Source organism: Cricetulus griseus (genome assembly GCF_003668045.3).
Source record: "Cricetulus griseus strain 17A/GY chromosome 1 unlocalized genomic scaffold, alternate assembly CriGri-PICRH-1.0 chr1_1, whole genome shotgun sequence".
Lineage (NCBI taxonomy): Eukaryota > Metazoa > Chordata > Mammalia > Rodentia > Cricetidae > Cricetulus > Cricetulus griseus.
The window spans coordinates 165,476,933-165,502,852 of record NW_023276807.1 but is presented as its reverse complement, the minus strand read 5'-3'; the positions used below and the strand labels follow the sequence as shown (position 1 = coordinate 165,502,852).

Below are 25,920 nucleotides of genomic sequence, written 5' to 3'. Positions count from 1 at the left end.
TGATTCTTCAGTCCCAGCTGTCCAGCATCCATTGTTCCAGCAAAGCAGAGCTTTTACTTTAGTGGTTCTGGTCTCTTGTTAGTCACAGTTGGTTCTTCAGCTCCAGCTGACCAGACACCACAGATTCTTCACAAGTATGGCCCAGTGGGGTCTTCGCTTTCCTCTGAAACTTTACAAGCCGGGCCCCTATCGTCTGCACTGCTCTCAAGATTCTTATCTTCTAAGCTCACACAGAACACTTCACCAAGCTCTCAACATGCAATGACTCCTCCAGCCAAAAGTCCTTTCATAATCCTCCTCAAAATATGTTCAGGTCGGGCTGGAGAGATGGCTCAGTGGTGAAGAGCAGTGACTGTTCTTCCAGAGGTCCTGAGTTCAATTCCCAGCAACCACATGGTGGCTCACAACCACCTTGAATGAGATCTAGTGCCTTCTGTCTGCATGCAGGCAGACAGCTGCATACATAATAAATAAATAAAATCTAAAAAAAAATGTTCAGGTCTATCACAGCAATACCCCACAAACATGGTACTAACTTGTCTTAGGGTCACTGTTGTTGTGATGAAACACCATGACCAAAAGCAAGCTGGGGAGGAAAGGATTTACTTGGCTTACAGTTCGACATCACTGTTCATCATTGAAGGACAGGAACTCAAACTGGGCAGGAACTTAGAGGCAGGAACTGATGCAAAAGCCATGAAGGAGTTTTGCTTGCCTGCTTGCTCTCTATAGCTTGCTCAGTCTGCTTTCTTAAAGAACCCAGGACCACCAGCCCAGGGATGGCACTGTCCATAATGGGCTGGGCCTTCCCCCATCAATCACTAACTAAGAAAATACTCTACAGGCTTGCCTATAGCCTGATCTTAAGGAGGCATTTTCTCAGTTGAGATTTCCTCCTCTCAGATAACTCTAGCCTGTGTCAAATTGATATAAAATTAGGGAGCACAGAAACCAACTTTTCTGATTGGACTTGAGGTCAGCTCCCCGTTAGGGAACTCATGCCTGATTCTGCAATCCTGGTTAAGAGCACAACTGTGGAGGCAATAGGCCCCAGGGGAAACCTACTACCATGCTCTGCTAAAATGTTGAGTTGTCAAACTGCCTTGAAATAATAATGTTTCAGCTGGGCTTGGTTTAACATACCCTAAATCCCAGCACTCCAAAGGCAGAGGCAGGTGAGTTTGAGGCCAGCCTGGTCTACAGAGTGAGTTTCAGGACAGCCAGGGCTACACAGAGAAGCCCTGTCTAGAAAAAAAAATCAGAAAGCAAGCAAACATAACCTTCATGTTTCTACCCATAGATTAATGTCGTGCCCAGTGTTTCTCCGGGAAGGTTTTGCTTCAGCGGGTGGCAGTTAATGCCAAAACCCTTAACTACCTGAAATGTGTATAATAAGCGACAGTGGCAGTTCAGTTCGCAGTGTATCAGCCGCATCACCCACTTCAAGGCTCAGGGAACTTTGCTGGAGGTAGGAGGAGCAGAAATATTGGAAGAGTTGAGGTTGGGAGTTATCTACTCATGAACTCAGTGAAGCTATGCTTATATGCACAAGGCATAGACAAGCCTGGGTCCCTCAACACTTCATCATCGATAGAGGAGGGGCCCATGAGGCCCCACACCTTCCACAGGCACTTTAGCAATGAACGGCTATGGGGCAGAAAATGTAACTTAGCGGTGTTTGCTGGACTAAGTAACCTCCTACTTATGTTCAAGTTAGTGATTTTTGTTTTCCCTTGAAAACAGAGGTTTTTAAATTTTTTGTTGTTGTTGTTGTTTTGTTTTTTCGAGACAGGGTTTCTCTGTGTAGCTTTGGAGCCTATCCTGGCAGTTGCTCTGTAGACTAGGTTGGCCTTGAACTCACAGAGATTCACTTGCCTTAGCCTCTCCAGTGCTGGGATTAAAGGTGTGCACCACCAACACCCTGCCTAAAATCCTTTTTGGTCCACACAAAGTATCTCAGATTCAGGGGCCTCTAGGCATGTCACATGCAGCACTTGTAGGGCCAGCATAGACCTGGGATGATTAATCAAGCTGGTGTAGGAAGAGCTAGGAAGTTCAAAACCCAGAGGAGCCAGGTTTAGGTGCATCCGGGTTTGCTTCTTGGTCCATCATCCTATTCCAGCCTCAGTTTCCCCACTGGGCTACTGGGAGGGTCTAAGAGAAACATATAGATGAGTTTCCTCAAAACACCTCAGTATTTTAAGGTTGTGTCCACTGCTTGGCACTCATCCCCTACCACTGGCCCCTTTCCCCAGCAGGGGCAGGGATGGGCACAAAACACAAAACCCTGGGAAACAGTGCATGATGGAAGAAAGCGGGAAAGCCAGTCATAGACAGCTCTGGCCTGTCATTCCACTCCCAGGAAGCAGAAGCACGAGGACTGTAGCGAAGTCTAGGCTAGAGAGGACTACAGAGTTAGTCTCAACAAACAAACAAAAAAATAAAAACCACAACGAAAACACAGAAAACCAACAAACTCACCACAAGGCACTGATGTGGAGAGCTGGCTGGCACCCATAGGTATTCAGTATCTGACTTCCTCCTGACAGTAAGGATGAACCCCCCTTGGCTTCTGTGCTCTGTGGTCAATACTTGGGGTTACACACCTGCCTTCCCAGAGCAAAGACCTAGCTTCTCTGGCTGGCACCCCACATGTAGCCCATCCACAGTGGCCTGGAAGAGGTGTTAACACTTGTTCATGTCCAACGTGGTGCCTTAAATGTGTCTCTGGATCCTTGGCGCTGTCATGCCTCTGGCTGGCACACTTGTTGGTGCCCACCTGGAAGCTGATGCTGCTGCGGATTTCAGTGTGTGGTTCTTGGGGTCATAAAGATGTTGTTTGGTACCACAGGCAGTCTTATCAGACTGACTAGAACATATACTGCCCATCTGTAGTCCAATGACACATTGACTGGCCTTCATGGTGTCATCATGGAAGTTTCCTCTGATGTTTGACCTGGATGTCCACACCACTCTGCAGCCCTTTGGCTTTGGCCTTCCCTGCTGTGAAAGGAGAGACACTTGTGCCTGTGTCTTGTCCCCAGTTGGGCAAGTAATTCTTATTAATTCAGAGGGTCACACACAAAAAGAGCACGAGAGTGTGAGGGGGACTTGGTGAGAAGGGCTTTGGCAGGAGAAAGGAAGGATGAAGGAGGGAAATAGGGGAGAAAATAGCTAACGTTAATTATTTAGATATATGAAACTTAAGCAAAATGCAAAAGGATTACCAATAAAACAAGCCAATCTCTTTATTAGTAAATTGAACCCATTAAAAAGAAGAAATTGGGGCCGGGCAGTGGTGGCTGCAGGCCTTAAATCCCAGCACCCAGGAGGCAGAGACAGGCAGATCTCTGTGAGTTCCAGACCAGCCTGGTCTACAAGAGCTAGTTCCAGGACAGCCTCCAAAGCCACAGAGAAACCCTGTCTCAAAAAGCAAAAATAAATAAATAAAATAAAAAATAAGAAAGTGGAGCTGGGCAGTGGTCCACACACCTTTAATACCAGCACCGGGGAGGCAGGGGCAGGTGGATCTTTGTGAGTTTGAGGCCAATCTGGTCTACAGATCAAGTTCCAGGACATCCAGGGCTACACAGAGAAACCCTGTCTTGAAAACTGAAAATAAATAAACAAACAAATAAATAAAAAGAAGAAAGTGTAGAAGGACTGGATGAATAGCCTCTTTTGTTGTCCCCACTGGCACTGGATCTGTCTCTCCTTTGCCATTTTGGTTCTGTATTTTTGCTTATTAGTATGTTTTGAGACAGTGCTATTTTGTAGTCTGTGGTGGCCTGGAGCTCATGGTAATCCTCCTGCCTCAGTCTCCCAAGTGCAGGGATTATAGGTGTCAGCAAGCATGCTCAGATTTTTTTAAATGTATCTTAGCAAGGCTACGATAAAGCAATTTAGAACCCATAATACATGTTAGGACATAGTTTTTGTGCTTAGGATCACAAGTGTTTGAACCAAGTAATTACTGCACAATAGAGAACAAGTTAGGGTGCTGTCCTTTCCAGCACACTCTTTTAGTGTCCATTAGTTTATTTATTGCATCATTTAGTACTTGTATATACAGGAGTCAAAGGTTAAAGTAAATAATAATGACAGGACATGGCATTGAATTTGAGTATCAGTAACAATGGAATGTACAATTAAAATTCATGCTTTTCTCATTAATCTATTTATTTATTTTGTATCTTGAGACAGGGTTTCTCTGTGTTTAACAGCCATAGATGTTCTGGAACTCACTCTGTTGACAAAGCTGGTTTCCAACTCACAGAGATCCGCCTGCCTCTGCCTCCTGAGTTCTGGGATTAAAAGGTGTGTGCCACCACCTCCCAGCTTGTCTTTTATTTTGAAGAACTTATAGGGGAGCTTTATTTATTTTCATTTGCTTATATGGAAATGAACTCAAGTCATCAGGTTTGCCTGGAACTCACTATATAGACCAGGCTGGACTGAAACTCAGAGATCCACCTGCCTCTGCCTCAGGAGAGCTGGGATAAAAGGTGTAGACCAGCATGCCCCATGTGTTTTTATTTATTTTCATAGCTGAGACTTAGAAGTGGCTTCCACATCTTGCCTTATTCAGTAACTCAGCCAGAAGGCTGTTTAATCTCCTCGATGGTCATTTCCCTCACGGTCAGTGAGTGAGTCATAATGCGGTCTACTTGGCAGGCTATTGGCAGGACTGACAGAGAGGGGCTCAGGGCCCATCAGAGGGCCTGGGGCACAGGAACTCTAAGTAAATATGTCTGTTCTCTCTGCCCCTGGCTATTTCCCCCTGAATGTGCTGTTCAGGGGAAGCTCCTAGCAATTCCATTTTCCACTCTCTCTGTGACTTGGCAGGTCAGCCTTCCTCCATACCTGGCTGACCTTCCGTTTCTGTACATGTCCCTTACCTGGAAGCTTTTGTTATCTGTTGTTCTCCACATGCAAAGCTAAGAACAGGGATGGAAATTGCGACATTGTGACAATCTGTTTCCTCATGACAAGTCATCAGGTTGTTACCCTCTAGGGAGCTGCTGTGGTTTAGTCACAGCTTCTTCATTTCAGCCCCCTTTTCTTCAGTTTCCCAATTTTCTTCTTATAAAAACATTGATCAACAGCCCTTTTAAAGATGACAAACGTGGTAAAAAAAACACAGAGGAATAAAAATCAATAATTCCTTAGCTAGAAGTAGTCATCATGATCTTTCTTCCTGTTTGTTTAAAAACAATGGTAATAATTGTGGGGTGTGTGTGTGTGTGTGTGTGTGTGTGTGTGTGTGTGTGTGTGTGTGTCCATGTTGTGAACAATCAAACCTAGGGTCTTGAACAAGCTAACTTTGTCCTCTACCACTGAGTTATGCCTCTAGCATTTCTGTTTAAAATTTTAAAATAGCTGGGAGCATTCTATTCATACCATTTGATTTTTTTTTCTTTCTTATTTTTGGTTTTTGAGACAGGGTTTCCCTGCGGCTTTGGAGGCTGTCCTGGAACTAGCTCTTGTGGACCAGGCTGGTCTCTAACTCACAGTGATCCAACTGCTTCTGCCTCCTGAGTGCTGGGACTGAAGGCATGTGCCACCACCGCCCAGCCTGATCTTGATTTTTTTCCTTGTTTAGTTATCATAACATTTTTTTCTTGTGAAAATGTTTACCTCTTAAGCAGCCCATAATATCTCACTATTAGTTGTGCCATAAAATCCTTAGTCTCTGTTTGGACATTTATGTCTAGGTTTCTGCTTTATAAATACAATGTCATTATAATTAAGAACACATTCCTAAGTAACAGGACTGCCGTGGGTAAGAATCTCTGCCCCAAAGAAGAACAAGTTTGCCTTTGCCAATATTACTTATTTACTAGGTCCATAGTAACTACAAGTCTATTGCTACATATGTTTTCCTCCCAGAAATATTGTGACGTTTCAGCCTGATGTGTGAACTACAGGACAATACCTTGTTTCCCTCAGCACCTACAAATGGGTGATATTCACCTCATTTTATTTTTCAGTGCTGGAAAAGGAACCTAGGGCTTGGCAGATTAGGGAAGCCCCATGTCACTGAGTTAGATATTATGCCTGGCAGGCTAGGGAGGCCTATGTCATTGAGCAAGATTCTCAGGCCTTGTAGGCTAGGGACGCCTGTGTCATTGAGCTAGACACTTGGGCCTGGTGTTGGTGAGTTTTCTTTTCTAGGATTTTGTTTCTTTTCTGTGAGGTATTAGTCTTTCTATTTCTGAAGTTTAGCTTTTGAAAAGATCCTAAATTAGCCCTTTCATCTTGGGTCATGTCTACACAGCCTGCCTTTTTTGTGATTGCTGATTTCTATTTGCGGGGAGGATGGGAGGATCTCTCTACATATCCCCGCCTGTCCTGGAACTTACTAATAGACCTGGCTGGCCTTGAACTCACCAAGATGTGCCTGCATCTGTCTTCCAAGTGCTGAGAGTTCCAGTGCTGCTGTCAGGATATGTCTGGGTTAGCTTATCCTTTATTTTTCACCTGCAGTCAACCAGTGTACAGAATGCAGCCAGCCAGCATGCTTGAGCATTTTGTTATGACACATGTTTGCTAACCCAAGAACAAGCAATGCATAGACTGGGGACAGATTGACAAAGTGTGCCTTGTTCCCCACTCTGCACACTGAAAAAACAAAACAAAACAAAACAAAAAACCTTCTGCTGTCAGTGACAGGAGGGTGACAGCTGATGGTTTAGGACTTTTGTTTCCCTTCGGACCTGGTTAGAATGTACAGAGGGCCACTGTATGACATCAGGAGTGGTCCTCGGAGCAAGCACTTCATGGTGTGCATTTGCATAACTCCCTGACTTCACTAGGTGGCCTGAGAGAGTGTGTCACAAAGCAGACTTGAATCTCCAAAAGAAAACAACAGCTCTTTTGAATTATGTTAGGAGAGAAACCGAGTTTCCACATGTTTTATGAAACACAACCAGGTGCTTAATACTTGCAGGTGTTTAATTACTGGCTTTAGACACAAGTCCTCAGAGAAAGAAGGAGGAGGAGGAGGAGGAGGAAGAGGAAGAAGAGGAAGAGGAAGAGGAGGAGGAGGAGGAGGAAGAGGAAGAGGAAGGAAGAAGAAGAAGAAGAAGAAGAAGAAGAAGAAGAAGAAGAAGAAGAAGAAGAAGAAGAAGAAGAAGAGGAGGCCAATTTAAAATCTCTTGAAATTATCCTCAGCCCCCTTGACATTTTCCAGACTGGCCTTGTTTCACTTTTAATATCTGAACCGTCTTGTGAATGCTGTGAGGCGTGGCTTTTTGGCACAGCTGTCTTTGTTTTTTTGTTTTGTTTTTTCCCTGACTTAGTCCTTCTGTCTATATAACATTGCATCCTGGCTGTTTGAAATCCCTACTGAATTTGGAGGAATTATGTCTTGGCATCTGGCCTACTTCCCTAGAACACGATGTGATATTGTCAAACAAGGGCCAGTCATTCCACTCGACAATATGTTTGTCTCATTCCCAGCACTTGCACATTCAGTGGCTAGTGAGAACAGAATGGAAAGCTGTGCTTGCCATAGTTTGCTGAGTTTCCTGCCTGACCACATTACTTTTACAATGTCACTTGTGAATAACTTGATCAGATTAGGGCGAATCATGTGGTTGGCCAATAGCAACTGGAAGGATTCTCCAGCGTCACTTTGTTGCACTATTAGGAAATGTATCCAGAGAGACCTGCCCAGTGCTCACTGCCAATGTTCCTCTCTCTGTGTTCCTGCTGTCTAGTTCATGAGATGAGATGAGCTCAGACTGTTCGAGCAACTCCACCTGCTCTGCCAACAGCATGGAGAAAGAACTGCCGGGGATAATGGAGGGTCGTGGGACCCTGAAGCTTGTTTTCACCGTGGTGTCAGCTGTGATGGTGGGTCTGGTCATGTTCTCTTTCGGATGTTCTGTGGAGATTCGGAAGCTGTGGTCACACCTCAGAAGACCCTGGGGCATTGCCGTTGGACTGCTCTGCCAGTTTGGGCTCATGCCTGTGACAGGCTATCTGCTAGCCATTGGCTTCTCTCTGAAACCCTTCCAAGCTATTGCTGTCCTCATCATGGGGTGTTGCCCTGGGGGCACCATCTCTAATGTTCTCACCTTCTGGGTTGATGGAGATATGGATCTCAGGTAAGTCACAGTAAGGAAGCTCTGTGAGGTTTCCTGGTCTGCCTGGGAGTCAAGGACACTTTGGTGCAAAATCTTGTAATCTCTGGGTAGCTCTGAGTGGAAAGTACTACAAACATCACCAATACTTGGGCAGCCTTTCTCAGCTCCAAGCTCACTCTGCTGTCATCAGCTTCTGCTTTCTTGGCAGCTTTTCCTGTCCTGAGTCATGGATGGGATGTGGTTCATATGCAGAGATGACATTTCCCAAGCATGCGCTCATTCTATGCCTGTTGGCATCTCTAACCATAATTTGCCAGGACAGCACCAGAATTCCATATAGCCAATGATAGTGATGGGAATGGTAGCAAGATATATACTCAGAATGAAGCCCAATGTGGCCCTGTTCTTTTCACTTGTCTCTTTTGCCCACATCTCTCTCAGCACTGTCTCCATGATGTCCTTCTTCAGAAGCAATGTTTTGAGAGCCTGCATGAAGGACTCCAGGGCAGCAGATAGACACGATGATAAACTGACTCATTGCATTTGTCTCCTTTAGGTTTACACCAGTGTCTACTGAGGGGGTAGATAAGCACTACAGGAGAAATTAAACCCTATCATTTATTCCCATTTTAACAATGGTGAATTAATCCCACAATTTTGGGGTCAGATGTTTTGATGAGAAGTAGAACAACATTTGAAGGAAGAATTGATGAGTCAGTATTGGGGGGGAAGAGTTAGAAAAAACAATGGTCTTCCTAGATTAGTTTTTGCTTATAAACACATGTCTACATCCTGCCTACGGACAGTATTCCATATAAATTTAAATCTTTGCATGTGTATGCCATTTAATTGAGATTTACTATATAATGAATGAATGAATGAATGAATGAATGAATGAATGAATCAGTGAGTCAGAATTGATGACTGAAGTGGGAGTTGACCTCAGTGAGTCAGCTTCAGGTCTCTTTCTAGTTCTCTTACTTTATGTACTGAATATTTAGTGTATTGAACAGATTTTGCCTATACATTTTAATGGGTGCATACCACAGACAAGTAAGTAACTTTTGTATGGCAATGCATACTAGTTACCCACTTGAAAAAAATTCTTGGTGGTTTTCTATCTCCACTCATACTGAACTTCTCGAAGGTCAGGGCAGTTGTCTATTAATGCTCACATGTCAGAAATGAAGTCTGGGTCCCAAGGAACTCTGGAAAGAAAGGAAACTAATGTTCATAGGTTTCTGGGAGGTCTGGGCTTCATCTTCTCTCCTGGGCGCTCATAATCACCTTGTAAGTGACCTTTTCTTATCCTGAGAAGACGATTCAAGTTGGTTAAGTAGCTCAACAACAGCTACAAGGAGTAGAGCAGAGTTCACACTGGAATTCACATCTGGTTTATATCAGTTTGTAACTTAGGGAGGTTTTTTTTTTTTTTTTTTTTTTTGAGACAGGGTTTCTCTGTGTAGCTTTGGAGCCTAAACTGGCACTCGCTCTGGAGACCAGGCTGGCCTTGAACTCACAGAGATCTGCCTGCCTCCCGAGTGCTGGGATTAAAGGCGTGCACCACCAACGCCTGGTTTAGGCAGTTCTTTTCTATGACATTTGGCAACGTAACTGCATCATCTGTTTGGAGTATGAGCCCAAGTCTTTAACCGTGTTTTGAAACACTTCTCTTTGTGGAAACACACCCCTGGCTCATCAGCATTGTCATAGAAACACCAATGAATAGCATGTGTGTGGAAAATAAAGTCTGTCTTATTTCTTATTACTGACCCTATCTCTTTTATTTATTTTGCTTTTGTTTTATTGAGAGGGGGTGGCTTTGAGTTCCTGATTCTTTTGCCTTCGGTTCCCTGGTGTTGGGATTGCGGTTGTACACCACCATGTCTGGCACCGTCTCTGTTGTTGTTGATGATTTTGAGACAGGGTTTGTCTGTATTGCCCTGGCTGTCCACAAACTTCCTTTGTAGACCAGACTGGTCTTGAACTCAGAGATGTGCCTGCCTCTGTCGCCTGAGTGCTGGCATTGAAGGCATGTGCCATCACTCCCGGCTTAATCAGCATTTAAACTAAACTAAACTAAACTTAAAAAAAAAAAAGGACTTTTATTTTAATGTGTGCTGGTGTTTTGCTTGCTTGTATGTCAGTATAACACTTGCATGTCTGGTACCAGATGAGGCCAGAAGAGGGCATCAGATCCCTTGGAACTGGAGTTATAGATGGCTATGTGGGTGCTGGGGATGGAACCCGAGTGCTCTGGAAGAACAGCCAGTGCTTTTAACCACTGAGCCATCAGTTAGCCCTAGTGTCTGATCATAGTAACTTGTCTGAGAATACAAACACATGTATACATGTGACACAGAGCCAGGCACACACTAGAATGCAGGAATGTTAGCTCCTTTCCTCCTTTTCTTTCTTGGCAAGCACTTCACGACAGAGTACCCCTATCCTGTGCTTTTCCTTTTTCTAGAGTTTAATTTTGAGTTTCACAAACACAAACAATACAAAATAAATTATAAGAATAAAATGATATTTATTATGCATATTTGAGACAGGGTCTTTCTGGCCTCAAATTCAGTGTGTAGCCCAGGCTGGCCTCAAATGCAATATGTAGCCTAGGCTGGCCTTGAGCTGAAAGCAATCCTCTTAGAAGTGGAATATTTATTTATTTATTTATTTATTTATTGTTTCTTGAGGCAGGGTTTTTCTGTGTAGCTTTGGAGCCTGTCCTGGAACTAGCTCTTGAAGACCAGGTTGGTCTTGAACTCACAGAGATACGCCTGCCTCTGCCTCCCAATTACTGGGATTAAAGGCACCACAACTGCCCGGTTCAGAATATTCTGTCTTGATGAATGGAACTATGTCCGTATTCATCACATTGCTTCACAACTGATTACCAACAAAAATCACATGGGGTAAAACCTAGTGGCCAGTCATCTACAGTCATTCTGGCTGAAATCTAAGCATGCTTAATCCCTCATCTTTATATCACAAATGGGGAAACGGAGGCAAAGCTCTCAGAGATGATCCCTAGTACAACTCTATTGCTTTCACTCCACTTTACTCAGCACGTGGTTTTTCCTGTGTTCACCTTAAATAGGTGTCTCTGACTTGAGCAGATGTCCTCACACCAGGTGTGGCAGCACCAGCTACCTTCCCAGGGCCCTGGGCTCCTCTCCTTAGTCTTTTGCTCCCCCAACTCACTCCTCTTGTTTCTCTCTTTGTTCCCTCAGCCCACTGCCAAGCCCACCTTTTTGCTGAGATGTTCACAGCTCTGGCTTCTTGTCATCCTCTACTATTGCTTCCTGAGGTTAGGCCCAAGGGACTTCTTTCATGGCCAATAGCTGCATCTCCACATTCAGACTCTGTTATCATTTTGTTATAAATAGATAAAGAGTCTCCAATTGTGCTCCCCCCTCCCCGCCTCATACAGTGTACTTTATTGATGGTATCCAATATTTGAGAAAGTAGGGCTCCTTAAGCCATTCCCCTTCTTCTGGGGCCTGAAATAGAAACCAGGAGGGGAGATGCTTGGTGTAGTGGGGGCTGAATTGGGGCAGAGACTCCCCAGTTAGACAGCTAAGGGCCCTTCTCTTCCTCTCATGTTCTTGCTGAGGTTGGGTTGCCCAGGGATTCTTAATGCTTGGAGAGCATGTGAACTATAAGGGCCACCACTCAGTTGCTGTTACCAAATTCGTCATCATACCAGGAAATGAGTTTGATGTCATACCAGGAAATGAGTTTGACAAAAGTGGTTGATGAGGGCGTTGCCAAAATTGTCAGAGATGACTTTGGTCAGGGGAGGCCTGCTGATGATACCCATCATGAACTTGCGGGCACCAGCTGAAGAGGCATGACTCTTCTGGCTCCACCCTTCAAGTGGGCCCCAACCTTCTCCATTGTGGTGAAGGCACCAGTGGGTTCCACAACATTCTTGGCACCAGTGTCACTCTGTTGATGTAGGAGGGGATTCACTCCTGGAAGATGGAGATGGCTTTCCCATTGATGATAAGGTTCATTCTCAGCCTTAGCAGTGCTGTGGACCTTACTGTGTGTAGAATCATACTGAAACATGTAGACCCTGTAGTTGAGGTCAACGAAGGAGTCACTGATGACAACAATATTCACTTTGCCAGCGATGAAGACAGCCCTGGAGACCAGGAGCCCGATAAGGCCAAATCAATTTTCTCTGACCTTTACCATGTGTCTTGGCACTACACAAGAAGATGTGGCTGTCCCTGGATAGGGAAGGAGCAGAGTTCCAGGCCTCCCTTCTTGTAATTGGAAATTAAAACACTTCCATCATGGAATTGTGTCCTATGTACGCAGTATCCTAGCGCTTACTGAATCGACCAGTTTACCTCAGGTCTCTAGGTTTATTTCACATGAACTCCTTAGGTGCAAGTGTCCTCCAATCAAAATGAACTCCTTATTGTTCACTAAACACACCCTGGTTTTCCCATTCCCATTTGCCCGTGTTCTTCAAATACCTTTCAGTGTCAGCTGGGCTGGTCTGTCTGCTCTAGTCATAGTATGAGTCTCCCTAATTGGTCTAAACAGTAATTGGCTGATGTGTACAAAACAGCTTAGACACAGTGCTCCAGGGCCTGGCTGAGTAGCCAGGCATTCTTTGCTGGACCCTTTGGGGTGGCTGGGGTTAGGTGTGGACTGATGGCTTTAGCTGGGAGACAACTTGGTTAATGTCCACATGTGCTCTTGAGCTCTCTCTCTGTCTCTCTGTTTCTCTCTGTGTATGTGTCTGTCTGTCTGTCTGTCTGTCTGTCTGTCTGTCTCTCTCTCTCTGTGTGTGTGTGTGTGTGTGTGTGTGTGTGTGTGTGTGTGTGTGTGTGTGTGTGTGTTAGACCCACCAGATCTGCTCACAGGATTCTGAGAAAGGGGAAACATGCAAAGCTGTATGAGGCCTGAGTTTGAACCTCGATCACCATCTGTTCCACCACATTCCATCACTAATGCAAACGGCAAGGCCAGCCTGGGTTCAGCCTGGGTGCAAGCTGATTTTGCCCCTCAATGGGCTGGACTACAAAGTACATTGCAGAGGACATGGGTAAGGAATTGGTAACATTTTCTGTAGTATGCTCTTTTTTGAGACAGCCAGATTCCTGTTTTTGAGGGGAGAGCTCAAGAATCAGGAACTGGACATGCCATGCAGCAGTTTAGTGCATCAAGATATAGTAATGGGATGCATCACTGACTGGCAGAGACATCTGGGCAGGTTATGGAATTTATCTGTGCTGCAATGTTCTCACTTTTGTTTTATATTTGTTTGGTGTGTGTGTGTGTATGTGTGTGGCATGTCTGTATGTGTGTGTGTGTTTGTCTGTATGTCTGTGTGTGCATGTGTGTGTGTGTGTGTGTGTGTGTGTGTGTGTGTGTGTTTGTATGTCTGTGTGTGCATGTGAGTGTGTGTGTATGTGTGTGGTATGTCTGTGTGTCTGTGAGTGTGTGTGTGTGAATGTATGTGTTTGTATGTGTCTGTTTGTGAGTCTGTGTGTGTATATGTGTGTGTGTCTGTGTGTGTGTGTGTGTGTGTGTGTGTGTGTGTGTGTGTGTGTGTGTGTACTTTAGACTGCTTACTTAGCACAATCCACCAACTGACCTGTCATCTCTGAGGCAGGCAATAGAGCACTGTGTCTGCTCAAGGAACTGAGCCCCACAGAGCCATTGATCTTACTGCATCTCAGTTTCCACATTTGTTTTGATTTGTTGGGAGGCAGGATCTCATGCAGCCTAGGCTGACCTCAAACTCCATCCATAGCTAAAGATGTCTTTAAATTCCTATTCTACCTTCTTTTGTTCCCCCAAGGGCTGGAATGGCATCCATGGGCCACCATGCCTGGCTCTTGGGTCCCACATTGGTAAAGGATGGAGTGACAGGCATGGGCCACAATGCACTGGAGTTCTTGATTTTTTTGGGTTTACAATTAAAACATTTGAATAATTTAAGCCCCAATTGCAGAATGTTATTGACTGCCTTTTAGTGGAATGTGTGGCTTTGCCATTTCCTCGCTGCAAGGGAGGTTCAGGATTTACCTGTTTGTCCAGTCTTGCTGATCCTGTCTCATTATTCTCTGTAATAATTTTTGGTGGTGCCATTCTTCCTTGTGCGAGTGGAATCTTGTTATGTTGAAGTCAGATAATGCCTGAGGATTTTCCACCATGTGAACAGTAGAGGGATTCAGGTAGCCACATCCTTTGTTGATGCCGCATTGGAATTTCTTAGCAGGTACTGGAAGGCGTGGCTTTCCATTAAACACCACGCAGTTCAGTTTCTGTGCTTCTCCACCTTGTTTGGTGTTTGCAGCCGATGGCAGACCACCAGATCTTCTCTTGCCCCTCTACAGCCACCATCAAATGTATCACAGGATGGAATGATTCTGCAGAGGTTGGGAACAAGTTTTCACAGTCTTGCTGATGTTTGGCTTTTTACAGTGAGGAATCTCACCCTTTTGCTGCTGGATCTGGGGGTGGTGTGGAGCATTCCAGACTCCATAGTTCAAGATTAAAGTGATGCAATGTAGAATTCCTTCCAGGACTTGGTAAGCAGAGAGCCAAGGCATACAACATAGATCAAGCATCTGGAAAACTTCCTTGGGTACCATCCTCATGGAAACAGGTTTAAGAGCTGTGGCAAAATACTGGTCTTCCTTTAGCTTAGCCAAAGACATCTTTGTTTTGTTTTGGGTGTTGGGGATTGATCTCAGAGGCTACTCTGGATAGAATAAAATAATTTTAGGTTTTTAATATGGACTGAAAGATATGCAAAAAGTTTCTTTTAGAAGAAAAAGTTTAAAAAGGAAAATTTTTGTGGGAATATTGACCTTATACATTTCCTTTTCTTTTCTTTTCTTTCTTTTTTTTTTTTTTTTTGAGACAGGGTTTCTCTGTGTAGCCCTGGCTATCCTGGAACTCACTTTATAGACCAGGTTGGCTTTGAACTCACAGAGATCCACCTGACTCTCCCTCCCAAGTGCTGGGATTAAAGTCATGTGCTACAACCACCTGGCAACCCTATATTTTATGGATACAATTTAGTTAAGTAAGTCTGGTATTTGTTTAGGAAGAAAATTACTTACCAATGGGCTAGATTAGAGTGTTTCAAAAATATTTGAAAAACTTGGGCATTTAATTAGTACATGATAAAGGAGTCACTTAGCTTAGTGAGCAAAGTGTATCCACACACTTGCCTCTCAAGACAAAATAGCTTCATATCTTATACCATATAAAACAAAAACTTCAAAGGAGTTACAAATATAAACATAGACTATTAAGCCATAAAGAAGTAAAATGTAGGGGTGATGTCCAAATGCCCCCAGGAATGGAGGGCATCTTTACAAGGATGAAAAACTTAGAGGCCCTCAGAGAACAACAGCCTTTTGTTGTTTCATTTGTGTTTTTGAGACAGGGTCTCATCTCACTATGTATCACTGACTGGCCTGGAACTTACTATGTAGACTAGGCTGGCCTTGAACTCACAAAGATACACCTGCCTCTCAAGAGCTGGGATTAAAGGGATACACTATCACACCTGGCAAAAATACCCAACACCTTTCACTACATAAATTTTAATTATGACAGACATCATGAGCAAAGTTTGATAAACAGTAAATTTATCAAAAAAACTTTGAGTCATGCAAAATGTTATGTACCCTGATTTTCAGAGAGCCCTCCTAGGTAATAAGAGAAGGTCAGATAAGGCAGATTGATCAGGGAGGAGGGCAAGAAGAGGCTGGAAGCATTAAAGAGGGTGGGTCTTGGAGAAGTAAGTGTGTACAATCTGTTTGGAGGAGCATGTTTAGTTCAGTCCACCATCTCTCATGGAGTCCCTCTCTCAGATTCCGGGTTCATGCTTTCCAATGTTCTCTGTCAGGAGTCCGTGACTACAGGCTCCTCTGTATCCAGCGGGAATCTCACACAAGTGTTTGGATGGCTTCCTAGTATTTAACACTTTGTACCAGACAGGTGTTTAGTCAGCTTTTTGGTGTTTTAACTTGTCTTATTCAAGCCCCAAAGGTGTTTAAGAAATTCTGGCATGTTTTCTTTAGAGTGGAGAGCAATGAGCTTTGTAGTATTCCATCCCCTGTAATCTCTGAGAAAGTGAGTCCCAGAGTTGCTTTGAAAAAATGGTTTCTAGGAGTTGCTTTTGGCAAAGAACACATTCTTAATTCTTTTTTAATTTTATTTATTTATTTATTTATTTGTTTATTTATTTATTTTTACATTCTTAATTCTTTTGAGATGGCAGTCCCACTATTTAGACCTGGCTGGCCTTGAACTCACAGAGATCCACCTGCCTCTTTTTATCCAGTGAGCTACCACATGTGTCCCAAGATTACATATTAAAGTGGGTAAGGGACAGGTTTCTGGCTCTCCCTCCTAAGATTTTCATTTTCCTTTCAGCGTCAGTATGACCACCTGTTCCACAGTGGCTGCCCTGGGAATGATGCCTCTCTGCCTTTACCTCTACTCCCGGTCCTGGAACCTTACACAGAGTCTCACCATTCCGTATCAGAGCATGGGTCTGTATGGGGCTTGTGTAACGAGTAGAAAGAGCAATGACAATGGTACAGATGACAGATAATTACAAATCTCTTTATATCAGTTTAGCATCACCTAAATCGACCCTCCTAGCTTCTAGTTCTACTTCTTATTCTTTCAGGTTTATCGAGGTTAGGTAACTTCACGAAGATCATGCAGTGTAGAACTGAAATCCTAACTCAGGACTCCGACCCTAACACCCAGACTCTCAGGCCCTCTGTGCTAGTTGTTGTTGGTGTAGTGAAGTACCCGAGGCAGCACATTTATGAAGAAGAGTGGTTTATTGAGCTCACAGCGTGTCCCACACTGGCTAGGCATCCACAAACCGTAGTGAATGTTCTTATGAGCCCCGTCCCCTAGCTGGGAATGTCATAGACTTAGAGGGACCATTCTCATTTCTCACCAGTATATTTCTGTTGTCTCGAAAATCCCTGTGGTTGATTGTTGGAGAATTCTGAGAGAAATGGTGGCCCAGGTGTGATAGAATTTACTAGTAGCACATACTCTTCAAAAATTGTCTTGCCAGGTGGTGGTAGCACACGCATTTATTCCCAGCACTTGGGAGGCAGAGGCAGGTGGATCTCTGACTTCAAGGCCAGCCTGGTCTACAAAGTTGAGTTCCAGGACAGCCAGGACTGTTGCACACAGAAACCCTGTCTCAAACCCCTCCTCCACAAAAGTTATTTTAAAGCTGTCAACTAATTGAAACAGAAGTTACTGGGAAAGTATGGGGCACTAGGGAAGAGGGGGCACTGTCTGATGTTTGTTTTTTGTTTTTTTTTCTTTTTCTTTTTAGGAATTACCCTTGGGTCCCTGGTTGTTCCTGTGGCCTTCGGTGTCTACATGAATTATAGGTGGCCAAAGCAAGCAAAAGTCATTCTTAAGGTCAGCACCCCCTCCTACATATAGCATATCACCAGATGCAGAGACTAAAAGGTGGAACCAGTGAGCTATCCTAGTACAGCCCCTGCTGTTTCCTGCTGTTTGTCTGGGAGCCTTGCTCTGTTACTCCCATTGGCCGACACACATTTGTGACACCTTGGAAAACATGATGCCCTTAGTGGACAGAAACACTTAGGCCTGACATGACCTGTGATGACCAGGACCTCTTCCTCCCCTGGGCTTCCTACAAGCACCTGCAAGGTGAAGCTCCTCCCTGCAGAGTGTACAATGGAATCTCAGTGTGTGGGAACTGAATGAAGGGCTGTCTTGCTGAAGCATTCCCACACACACCACTGGAGTTGTAAGTGGTATACACAAGCAAGGGCTGCTGACCTCATCAGTAACAAGGTGTGGGTGAAATCATCCTGAAAGCACCGAGGGCTGGCCATGGAATGGTGGGAACCTAGGCATCCTGCCTTCCCTTGCTTGGCAGTGCTGTCTTTGAGAAATGAGTGTTCTTGCTAAAATGACTTTAAAAATCACATCAGAAGATAGAAGTTTGTGTTTCTTCAAAGCTGAAAAAGAAACTGAGCTGTATTTTTACATTTAGGAAGAAATGATCATTTGGGGGTTAATTGGAGGTTCAGCAAAAATGTCTGTTTATCTCAGCTTGGAGTTTGTGGTTTGGTCCAATCTGAGATCACTCTGCCTCTGTGGGCTGCTGTTTCAGTTGGAACAGTGCCCATTGTTGCTTCAAAGAGAGAGAAGGGACAGGTGAGGGAGACCCTGTGTGAGCGCATGGAGCACTGGGCTGTACTCATGGGCTAGGCCCCTTCATTCCCACACTTGTCACTGTCACTTTAAAAGGAGAACATTCCCAGGGGAAATGTTTACAGAACAAGAGGGCAGTGTGACTATGGGAACTTTCTTTTCAAGTACTTTGTCATTAATTATTGTTCTTAAAGGGGCATTAATTGACAACAACAATTTAAAAATCCCATTTCAGCTTTTCTGTGTACTTGCGGTTTTTTGTACCATTACACAGTGTTCCTCATCAGGGACAAGCCATCTGTTATGTAGTTGTTAATCTACTTCATCATAGTTATGCCTATGAAGAAAGTGCATACATGTGTATTTTACAGGATCCAGCCTTCACTTTATCTGATTTGATGCACCCGCTAAATGCCTAAAGTTTAAACCTTTACACCTGCGCTGAGCTCGGCTTCATGGGGAAGAACCTCAGCTGTGTCTCCCAATCACTGACCTTTTTGCTTTGCTGTAACAGGTCGGGGCCATCGTTGGTGGCATCCTTCTTCTGGTGGTGGCGGTCACTGGTGTAGTTCTGTCAAAAGGATGGAACACAGATGTCACCCTTCTGATAATCGGTTTCATTTTTCCTTTGGTTGGCCACGTCACTGGCTTCCTACTGGCATTCCTCACCCACCAATCTTGGCAAAGGTATAGTTACATAACCTATAAGGTGTTCTTGTTTTCACGTGCTGGTGCGTGTGTGCATGCATGTATGTGTCTGAGACTCAGGTTTTCAGACCTGTGTATGTTAGACACAAGCTCTACCTCTTATTCTTGCCAGGCTCTGTAAGCTCTTCTGAGGCAGGTGTGTTGAGCACCCACCATGGCAAACTTTACTGTCTCTGCCAGGAAACAGGGAGGGTTTCACTTCAATTGTGGAAAGGAAGCTTATGGTGATTCTTTACATAGACAAAAGCCACATAGATGGTGTTTATACAGTCAGGGTTACTATTGCAGCAAGGAAACGGCTTAACCCCCAAAACAAGGACCTGGAGAGGAAAGGGTTTATTCAGCTTCTACTTCCACATTGTAGTCAGTCATTGAAGGAGGTCAGGGCAGGAACACAAGCAGGGCAGGAACCTGGAGGCAGCAGCTGATGCTGAGGCCATGGAGGAGTGCTGCTTACTGGCTTGCTCAGCCTGCTTTCTTATAGAACCCAGGACCATCTGCCCAGATGGTCCCTCCCATAGCAGGCTGGGCCCTCCCCCATCAATCACTAATTAAGAAAATGCCCCACAGCTGGATTTTATGGATGCCTTTTCTTGATTGAGGTTCCCTTCCTTCAGATAACTCTATCTCGTGCCAAGTTGACAAAGCATCAACACCGATTATAGTTTATGAATTTAGGATTAGGGCTTTAGTATGGCTTGTTGGTCTCTGAACAATTCAAGTCCAGCCAGGACTACAACAAAAGACCCTGTCTCAACTATGAACCCGAGAAGGGTGATGTGTGAATCCCGTGGATCAATAACAGGGGTGAACTTTTTTTGCTTAATATAGAGATCACAGTAGAGCATGAGTAAATTTTAAGAGATTAAATCCTTGTTCATTGTGTCAGATTTTTAAAGAATTACTAGTTAAGAATAATACTTACAGGAATCTGGGCTGGAGAGATGGCTCAAAGGTTAAGAGCACTGACTGCTCTTCCAAAGGTCCTGAGTTCAATTCCCAGCAACCACATGGTGGCCCACAACCATCTGTAATGAGATCTGGTGCCCTATTCTGGCCAGCAGGCACATAGGCCAACAGAGTGCTATATACTTACTAGATAAATAAATCTTAAAAAAAATACTTATAGGAATTTGTCTTAAATATTATCCTTTGGACTGGGGTATACATTTATAAATATTAAAAATGACAATCTCCATGTTAGCATGCATGTCATGATATGAATGCAGTGATATAATACTGAGGGGGCTGGTGACAGAAACCAGCATTAACTTTCTGAAAGGCAATGCAGTGTTGTATTAGCAGCCTCGTGTGTGTTTATGACTATTAACTCAGCGCTTTTGACTCTGGTTGAGAACAGGGTCTTGCTATGTAGATCTGGCTGACCTTCAACTCTGTGTTCTCTTGTCTCAGCCTCTTGAGTGACGGGATTAAAGAGGTGCGTGTCACCGCAATCATCAGTAATCTATTCTAGTGCTAGCTCTATCAGATATACACATGAATACTGATACAATAAGATGCCAATTAGTGCCCTCTAGAAATGAAAAAATGGAAACAATTCAAATATCTAACAACAGGGTCACGTTTATTTATGCAGCATGCGTGTGATGGGTACAATGCATCAATCCCAATGATGTTGAATGATGATCCAGAGCTAAACTTGTTTAAAATTGTTGATTTCTACTTTTCGAGGAAAAAAGCAAAAAGAATATGGAAAAATACTGGAAGAAATGGCAATTTAGAGCAGGGAAGTCAAGGGTAATTTCTGTTCTTTCATAACTCCTGGGAGTATTTTCTGTTTTTCACAAAGTGAGTTTATTTTTAAATCGGGAGTGATTACAGGAAAGCATCTGGACTGGAAAGGCTGGGTGGGGAAGGCTTGGGCTGCTCTTACACTGCTCCCATTCCACCCAGGAACACCAGTGAGCATTGCATAAGCACTGAGTGACACCCCGCCTCGTCTAACCCTGCTTTCTTCTTGTTGCAACCTGACAGCAGGGAGCTATGGCTATCCTGCCCACTGATGAGCAAGCCCTCCAGAGAAGATTAGGAATGTAACCAAGTTCCTATAGCTGGAAGGTGGAGTTTGGATTTGAGCCTGGGTTTGCTTCCAAGGTCAATAGTTAGGAGCATAGACTATTGAGCGATGGAGATTGACAGCTGGATCTGGAGAAAAAATTGAGTTCTTATGCCAAGGTGCTGTCAGCTGTCTGGTCTTCCTGATATTCCCTAGCCTGACAGAGATGAGGCCAGACATAACTGCATTTGCTTTGTGAATGATCCTGGTGAGCTGCAAGTTAGGAAGTTTGAGGGAAGTGCACACTGCATGAAGGAAGAAGGAATAAATACAGCATATCACAGAACTTGCCCCATTTCACACCCTGTGTCTACAAGGAATCCTGGCTCCACCAAAGCACCTCTAACCTTTCATTTCATATATGAAGGATGCAAGCACCTTATAGACTGGAGACAAACAGAATCACTTGATCCACCCTCCAAGCCTGCCTCCTGCCATTGCTTCCTTTTTCTCTCATTTTTCATTTTCAAGTAAGATTTATTCCATTTTCTGTGGTCAGAAAACCAACAAAGAGAAATTTATAATTGAACTTTATTATTGAATTATTATTTATTATTGAACTTATTATTTACTATAGCAGCCTTTTCTGACATTTGTTTTTCATCTAGAGTTTTGGCATGCTTTTCAGTTTGTTCAGTTGCACACCTCTGACTCAATTTCCCATTCTTGTCTCCTCCATTCCTCCTCTGCATGCAGACTGGCTTTTAGTACAAGAAGCCCCTTCTGAAGAAGCCATGCTCATGCTTGTGCCTGCTCACACTTGTTCCACGCTCACGCTTGTGCCTGCTCACACTTGTTCCACGCTCACGCTTGTGCCTGCTCACACTTGTTCCACGCTCACGCTTGTGCCTGCGCACACTTGTTCCACGCTCACACATGTGCCTGCTCACACTTGTTCCACGCTCACACTTGTGCCTGCGCACACTTGTTCCATGCTCACACTTGTGCCTGTGCACATTTGTTCCATGCTCACACTTGTGCCTGCTCACACTTGTTCCACACTCACACTTGTGCCTGCTCACACTTGTTCCACGCTCACACTTGTGCCTGCGCATACTTGTTCCATGATCACACTTGTGCCTGCTCACACTTGTGCCTGCTCACACTTGTTCCATGCTCACACTTGTGCCTGCTCACACTTGTTCCATGCTCACACTTGTGCCTGCGCACACTTGTTCCATGCTCACACTTGTGCCTGCTCACACTTGTTCCACGCTCACACTTGTGCCTGCTCACACTTGTTCCATGCTCACACTTGTGCCTGGGCACACTTGTTCCATGCTCACACTTGTTCCATGCTCACACTTGTTCCACGCTCACACTCGTGCCTGCGCACACTTGTTCCACGCTCACACTTGTGCCTGCTCACACTTGTTCCACGCTCACACTCGTGCCTGCTCACACTTGTTCCACGCTCACACTTGTGCCTGCGCACACTTGTTCCACGCTCACACTTGTGCCTGCTCACACTTGTTCCACGCTCACACATTCCTTGCTGCCACTCCCCTGATACTGATCACCTCTTCAAGTTCTGTAGCTTCACTACGCTGCAAAGCTTTCTGGAACCGCCGCTGCCACTTTGCTGAGTTTCTATAGCATCTCCTGGCCCTGATCATTGTTCAAATTGTTTGTGAATCTTTTCTGGTGTGCATCTTGCCCTTCTACTCTGATCGAGGCCCTATTCCACGGGGCATCCTTGCCATATACAGTAGTAACTGTCAATGAACACAAGCTTTTAGTTGCCTGAGTCTGTAGCTCAGACCTGTCTTTATTCGAAGGGAACCCTCAAGACAGTTCTTTTTGCTGGTTCACGTCTCTTCAATCTGCTCACTGGCAGGTGCAGGACAATTTCCATTGAGACCGGAGCTCAGAACATCCAGGTGTGCATCGCCATGCTGCAGCTGTCCTTCACTGCCGAGTACCTGGCCCAGCTGTTTAACTTTGCGTTGGCTTACGGACTCTTCCAAGTACTGCATGGGCTCCTCATTGTCACAGGTAGATGAATTCCCTCTGCATGTCCTGCCCTTGTGTTGTAACTTTAGCCAGGATACTCTGATGTAGTGGCTGTTTCCTGGAAAATATTTAAAAAGCCATTTGAGTGAGATCTTAAAACCACAAACAACTGAACTGTATAAAACCATCCCCCTAGCTTTTATGTCCTATCTCACTCAGAGACTTGAGTTTCCCCAAATGTTCAGCTACTTCTGGGCCCCAGAGAAGGAAAACCCAGGCTCAGTGGGTGCAGAGGATTTTTCAAATACAAGCCTAACACATATATACAATGTAGACACATGCAATCTTCTGCACACATGGACCCACATGGGCTAGTCTCCTACCTCCTCAGCCAAATACACGTTACTTTCGGGGTAAATACTTATGTGCAGGAGGTAAACTGCAAGAAGGTGTGAATACACATGTGTACATGTACATCTATTTATTTTGGTCTTGCTCTTTGGGATAGGCTCTAGGAAGGTTAGTGGGTACTGATGGAATTGATTGTACACTCTATACCTTTCTGTTGCTGTGGTGAAATGCAGAGCCCCAAAGTAACTTATAGAAGAGAGATCTCATGTTGGCTTACAGTTAGAGAGAGTGTGCACATACTGGCAGGAGGCAGGGCATCGGGAGGCTAGCAGGTCATATTTCAGCTGCACACAGGAAGCAGAGAGAGTGCAGGGAGCACAGCCAGGCTATAAAGACACTCAAGCTGTGTCCCTAGTGAAGCACTTACACCAGCAAGGCTCTGTCTCCTATTCAGCACCGGGGTCCAAGTGTTGGAATACATGGGTTCTTGGGGCATGCTCTCATACTAACCACCACAGTACTGATTATCATATGCTATTGGTATGATCACAGTGATGTAAGGAACACTTGGGGTCGGAGGTTTCCCATGAGATACAGAAGTACTGTTAGAAGAAACTCCTGGTTCTGAAACCCTTCTTTGCAGCTATATCCTAGCACTCAGGCAAGTGCCTGATACACAGTAAGTGCCCCACAAGGGTTTGTTGGCTGACTGAGTGAATAAGCTCAGAGACTGATAAACTCCAATTCTAAATAGAAAGAACCATTCTGATACCCCAACACCCTTTCATTCCATATCTTTCTTCTTACTTCTTCCCCCATGTTCCCACATACATATCATGCAAACTGAGCAACTCTCCTGAATTACAGGTGAGTATGCACTGTCCCCCACTTGTACTCTCTTTGCTAAAGTGACTTTTAATGCTATTTGTTTTTTTTCCACCTAGCATATCAGGCATACAAGAGGAGGCAGAAGAGCAAACACAGGAGGCAGCACCCAGATTGCCCAGAGGTCGGCTATGAGAAGCAGCCCAGGGAGACCAGTGCTTTCTTGGAGGAAAGTGATGGAGCTGCTGTAACTCTGAGGCCATCAGGGCCAGAGCAGCAACACAGAGCTGCTGAGTGATCAGCCACATTCCTTCATGTGAACAGTGGGAGACATGGGCCAGCTTGGCCGTGCATCTTCCTTCATGGCCAGTAAAGACTGTGTGCTGATGTGGGAACATCGTTGGCAGGCCTGTGTGAATATGCAACGTGTTTTCTGTCCCCACCTCCTGTGGGACAGCGAATGGTGGTTGGCAGTGAGCAGTAGACATCTCCCTGCGAAGCTGGCCTCCTATTGTGTATTTTAACCTGAGAGAGGGAGGGAGGGAGGGAGGGAGGAGGGAGAGAGAGAGAGAGAGAGAGAGAGAGAGAGAGGGAACATCGTGTAATGGTGCAGGATGGAGTGGATTTAGATCCATTCGGCTCCTTGGCTTCCAGCAGGTGCCCTGGAGCTCTTAGTGAAGATAGGCTAAGAGAAAATGAGTTTTAGCGATGTGATTTTTTTTAATTAAAAAATTTTTATTTATTTTACCTATCAATCACAGTTTCCTCTCCCTCCTCTTTTTCTGTTCCCTTCCCCACCTCTCTTCTTCCCCCCCCCACCATCTACTCCTCTTCTCCACTCAGAATGTGTATGGTCTCCATAGGGGTCAACAAAGCATGGCATATCAAGCTCCTCCCCCTTGCATCAGGGCCGGGCAAGGCATCCCACCATAAGGAATAGGTTTTAAAGGGCCAGTTCATGCACCAGGGTCAGATCCTGGTCCCATGCAGGTTCCCCAGCTGCAATTGCTAAGGGATCAAGCATCTTGTAATTTATGTGTGTAATGCAAGCTGAGAGAAAAATCTAAAGAAAACATTAGAAGAATCTAAAGAGTGAATGTCGGGGATAGTTCTTTCTCCAGAGAGGAACAGACATGTGGCCAGAATCTCCAAAACAGATACAACACTTGCGGCGAATCGTCAAAACAGCAGAGAATGCATGCACATCCCTTGAGTCTTCTTGTGTACCAAGCCATCTAAAAAGCCTGGAGCTTGTTTCCTATGTGTCCTGACAGTGGACTGACGATGATCTCAGAGCATCTTCATACATCTGTTTGTGTTACCTACCTCATTCTTTAGAACAGTGGCTATGTCCGAGTGTTGTGTTATATAGGACTGTAATTTATTTAACTCCTCTTTATTAGTGGGTATTTAGAGACCTTGCAGTGTAGCGCTGCTATGAACCCCTGGCCCTCTTGCTCAAGTCCTTGTAGGCTCCTTCTTGCAGCTCTAGTGGGCAGGCCCACTGCTCCTCAAAATCTGGGGCAGATTGCTCTGTCTCAGGAGGGCTCTGTTGTTCAATCTTACCAGTTTAATAAATGATCTTTCATCACTTTGATTTGTGAAAGCATCTCATTAAAATTATGACATCAAAATCACGAACTAGAACGTTTTTTATGTTCATTTTTCCCCTTCATGTGTTTGAGCTGCCTTTTTTCCCATGACATT

The 25,920-nt window shown here is 44.6% G+C and overlaps 1 protein-coding gene across 1 annotated transcript; it reads left to right on the top strand.

Moving 5' to 3' along the window:
- The first annotated feature begins 7,118 nt into the window (after nt 1-7,118).
- Nucleotides 7,119-24,745, top strand: Slc10a6 (solute carrier family 10 member 6). Its single transcript, XM_027388499.2, has 6 exons — nt 7,119-8,111; nt 16,509-16,627; nt 17,443-17,531; nt 18,814-18,986; nt 22,922-23,079; nt 24,333-24,745. The coding sequence occupies exons 1-6, from the start codon at nt 7,735-7,737 to the stop codon at nt 24,509-24,511; spliced, it is 1,095 nt and encodes a 364-aa protein (XP_027244300.1). The 5' UTR covers nt 7,119-7,734; the 3' UTR covers nt 24,512-24,745.
- Nucleotides 24,746-25,920: the final 1,175 nt, after the last annotated feature.

Coding starts and splice junctions, on each gene's coding strand:
- Slc10a6 (XM_027388499.2), top strand. CDS start 7,735: ATGAGCTCAGACTGTTCGAGCAACTCCACCTGCTCTGCCAACAGCATG. Junction 17,532..18,813: donor AAGCAAAAGTCATTCTTAAG/GTCAGCACCCCC, acceptor TTGCTGTAACAG/GTCGGGGCCATCGTTGGTGG. Junction 23,080..24,332: donor TGGGCTCCTCATTGTCACAG/GTAGATGAATTC, acceptor TTTTCCACCTAG/CATATCAGGCATACAAGAGG.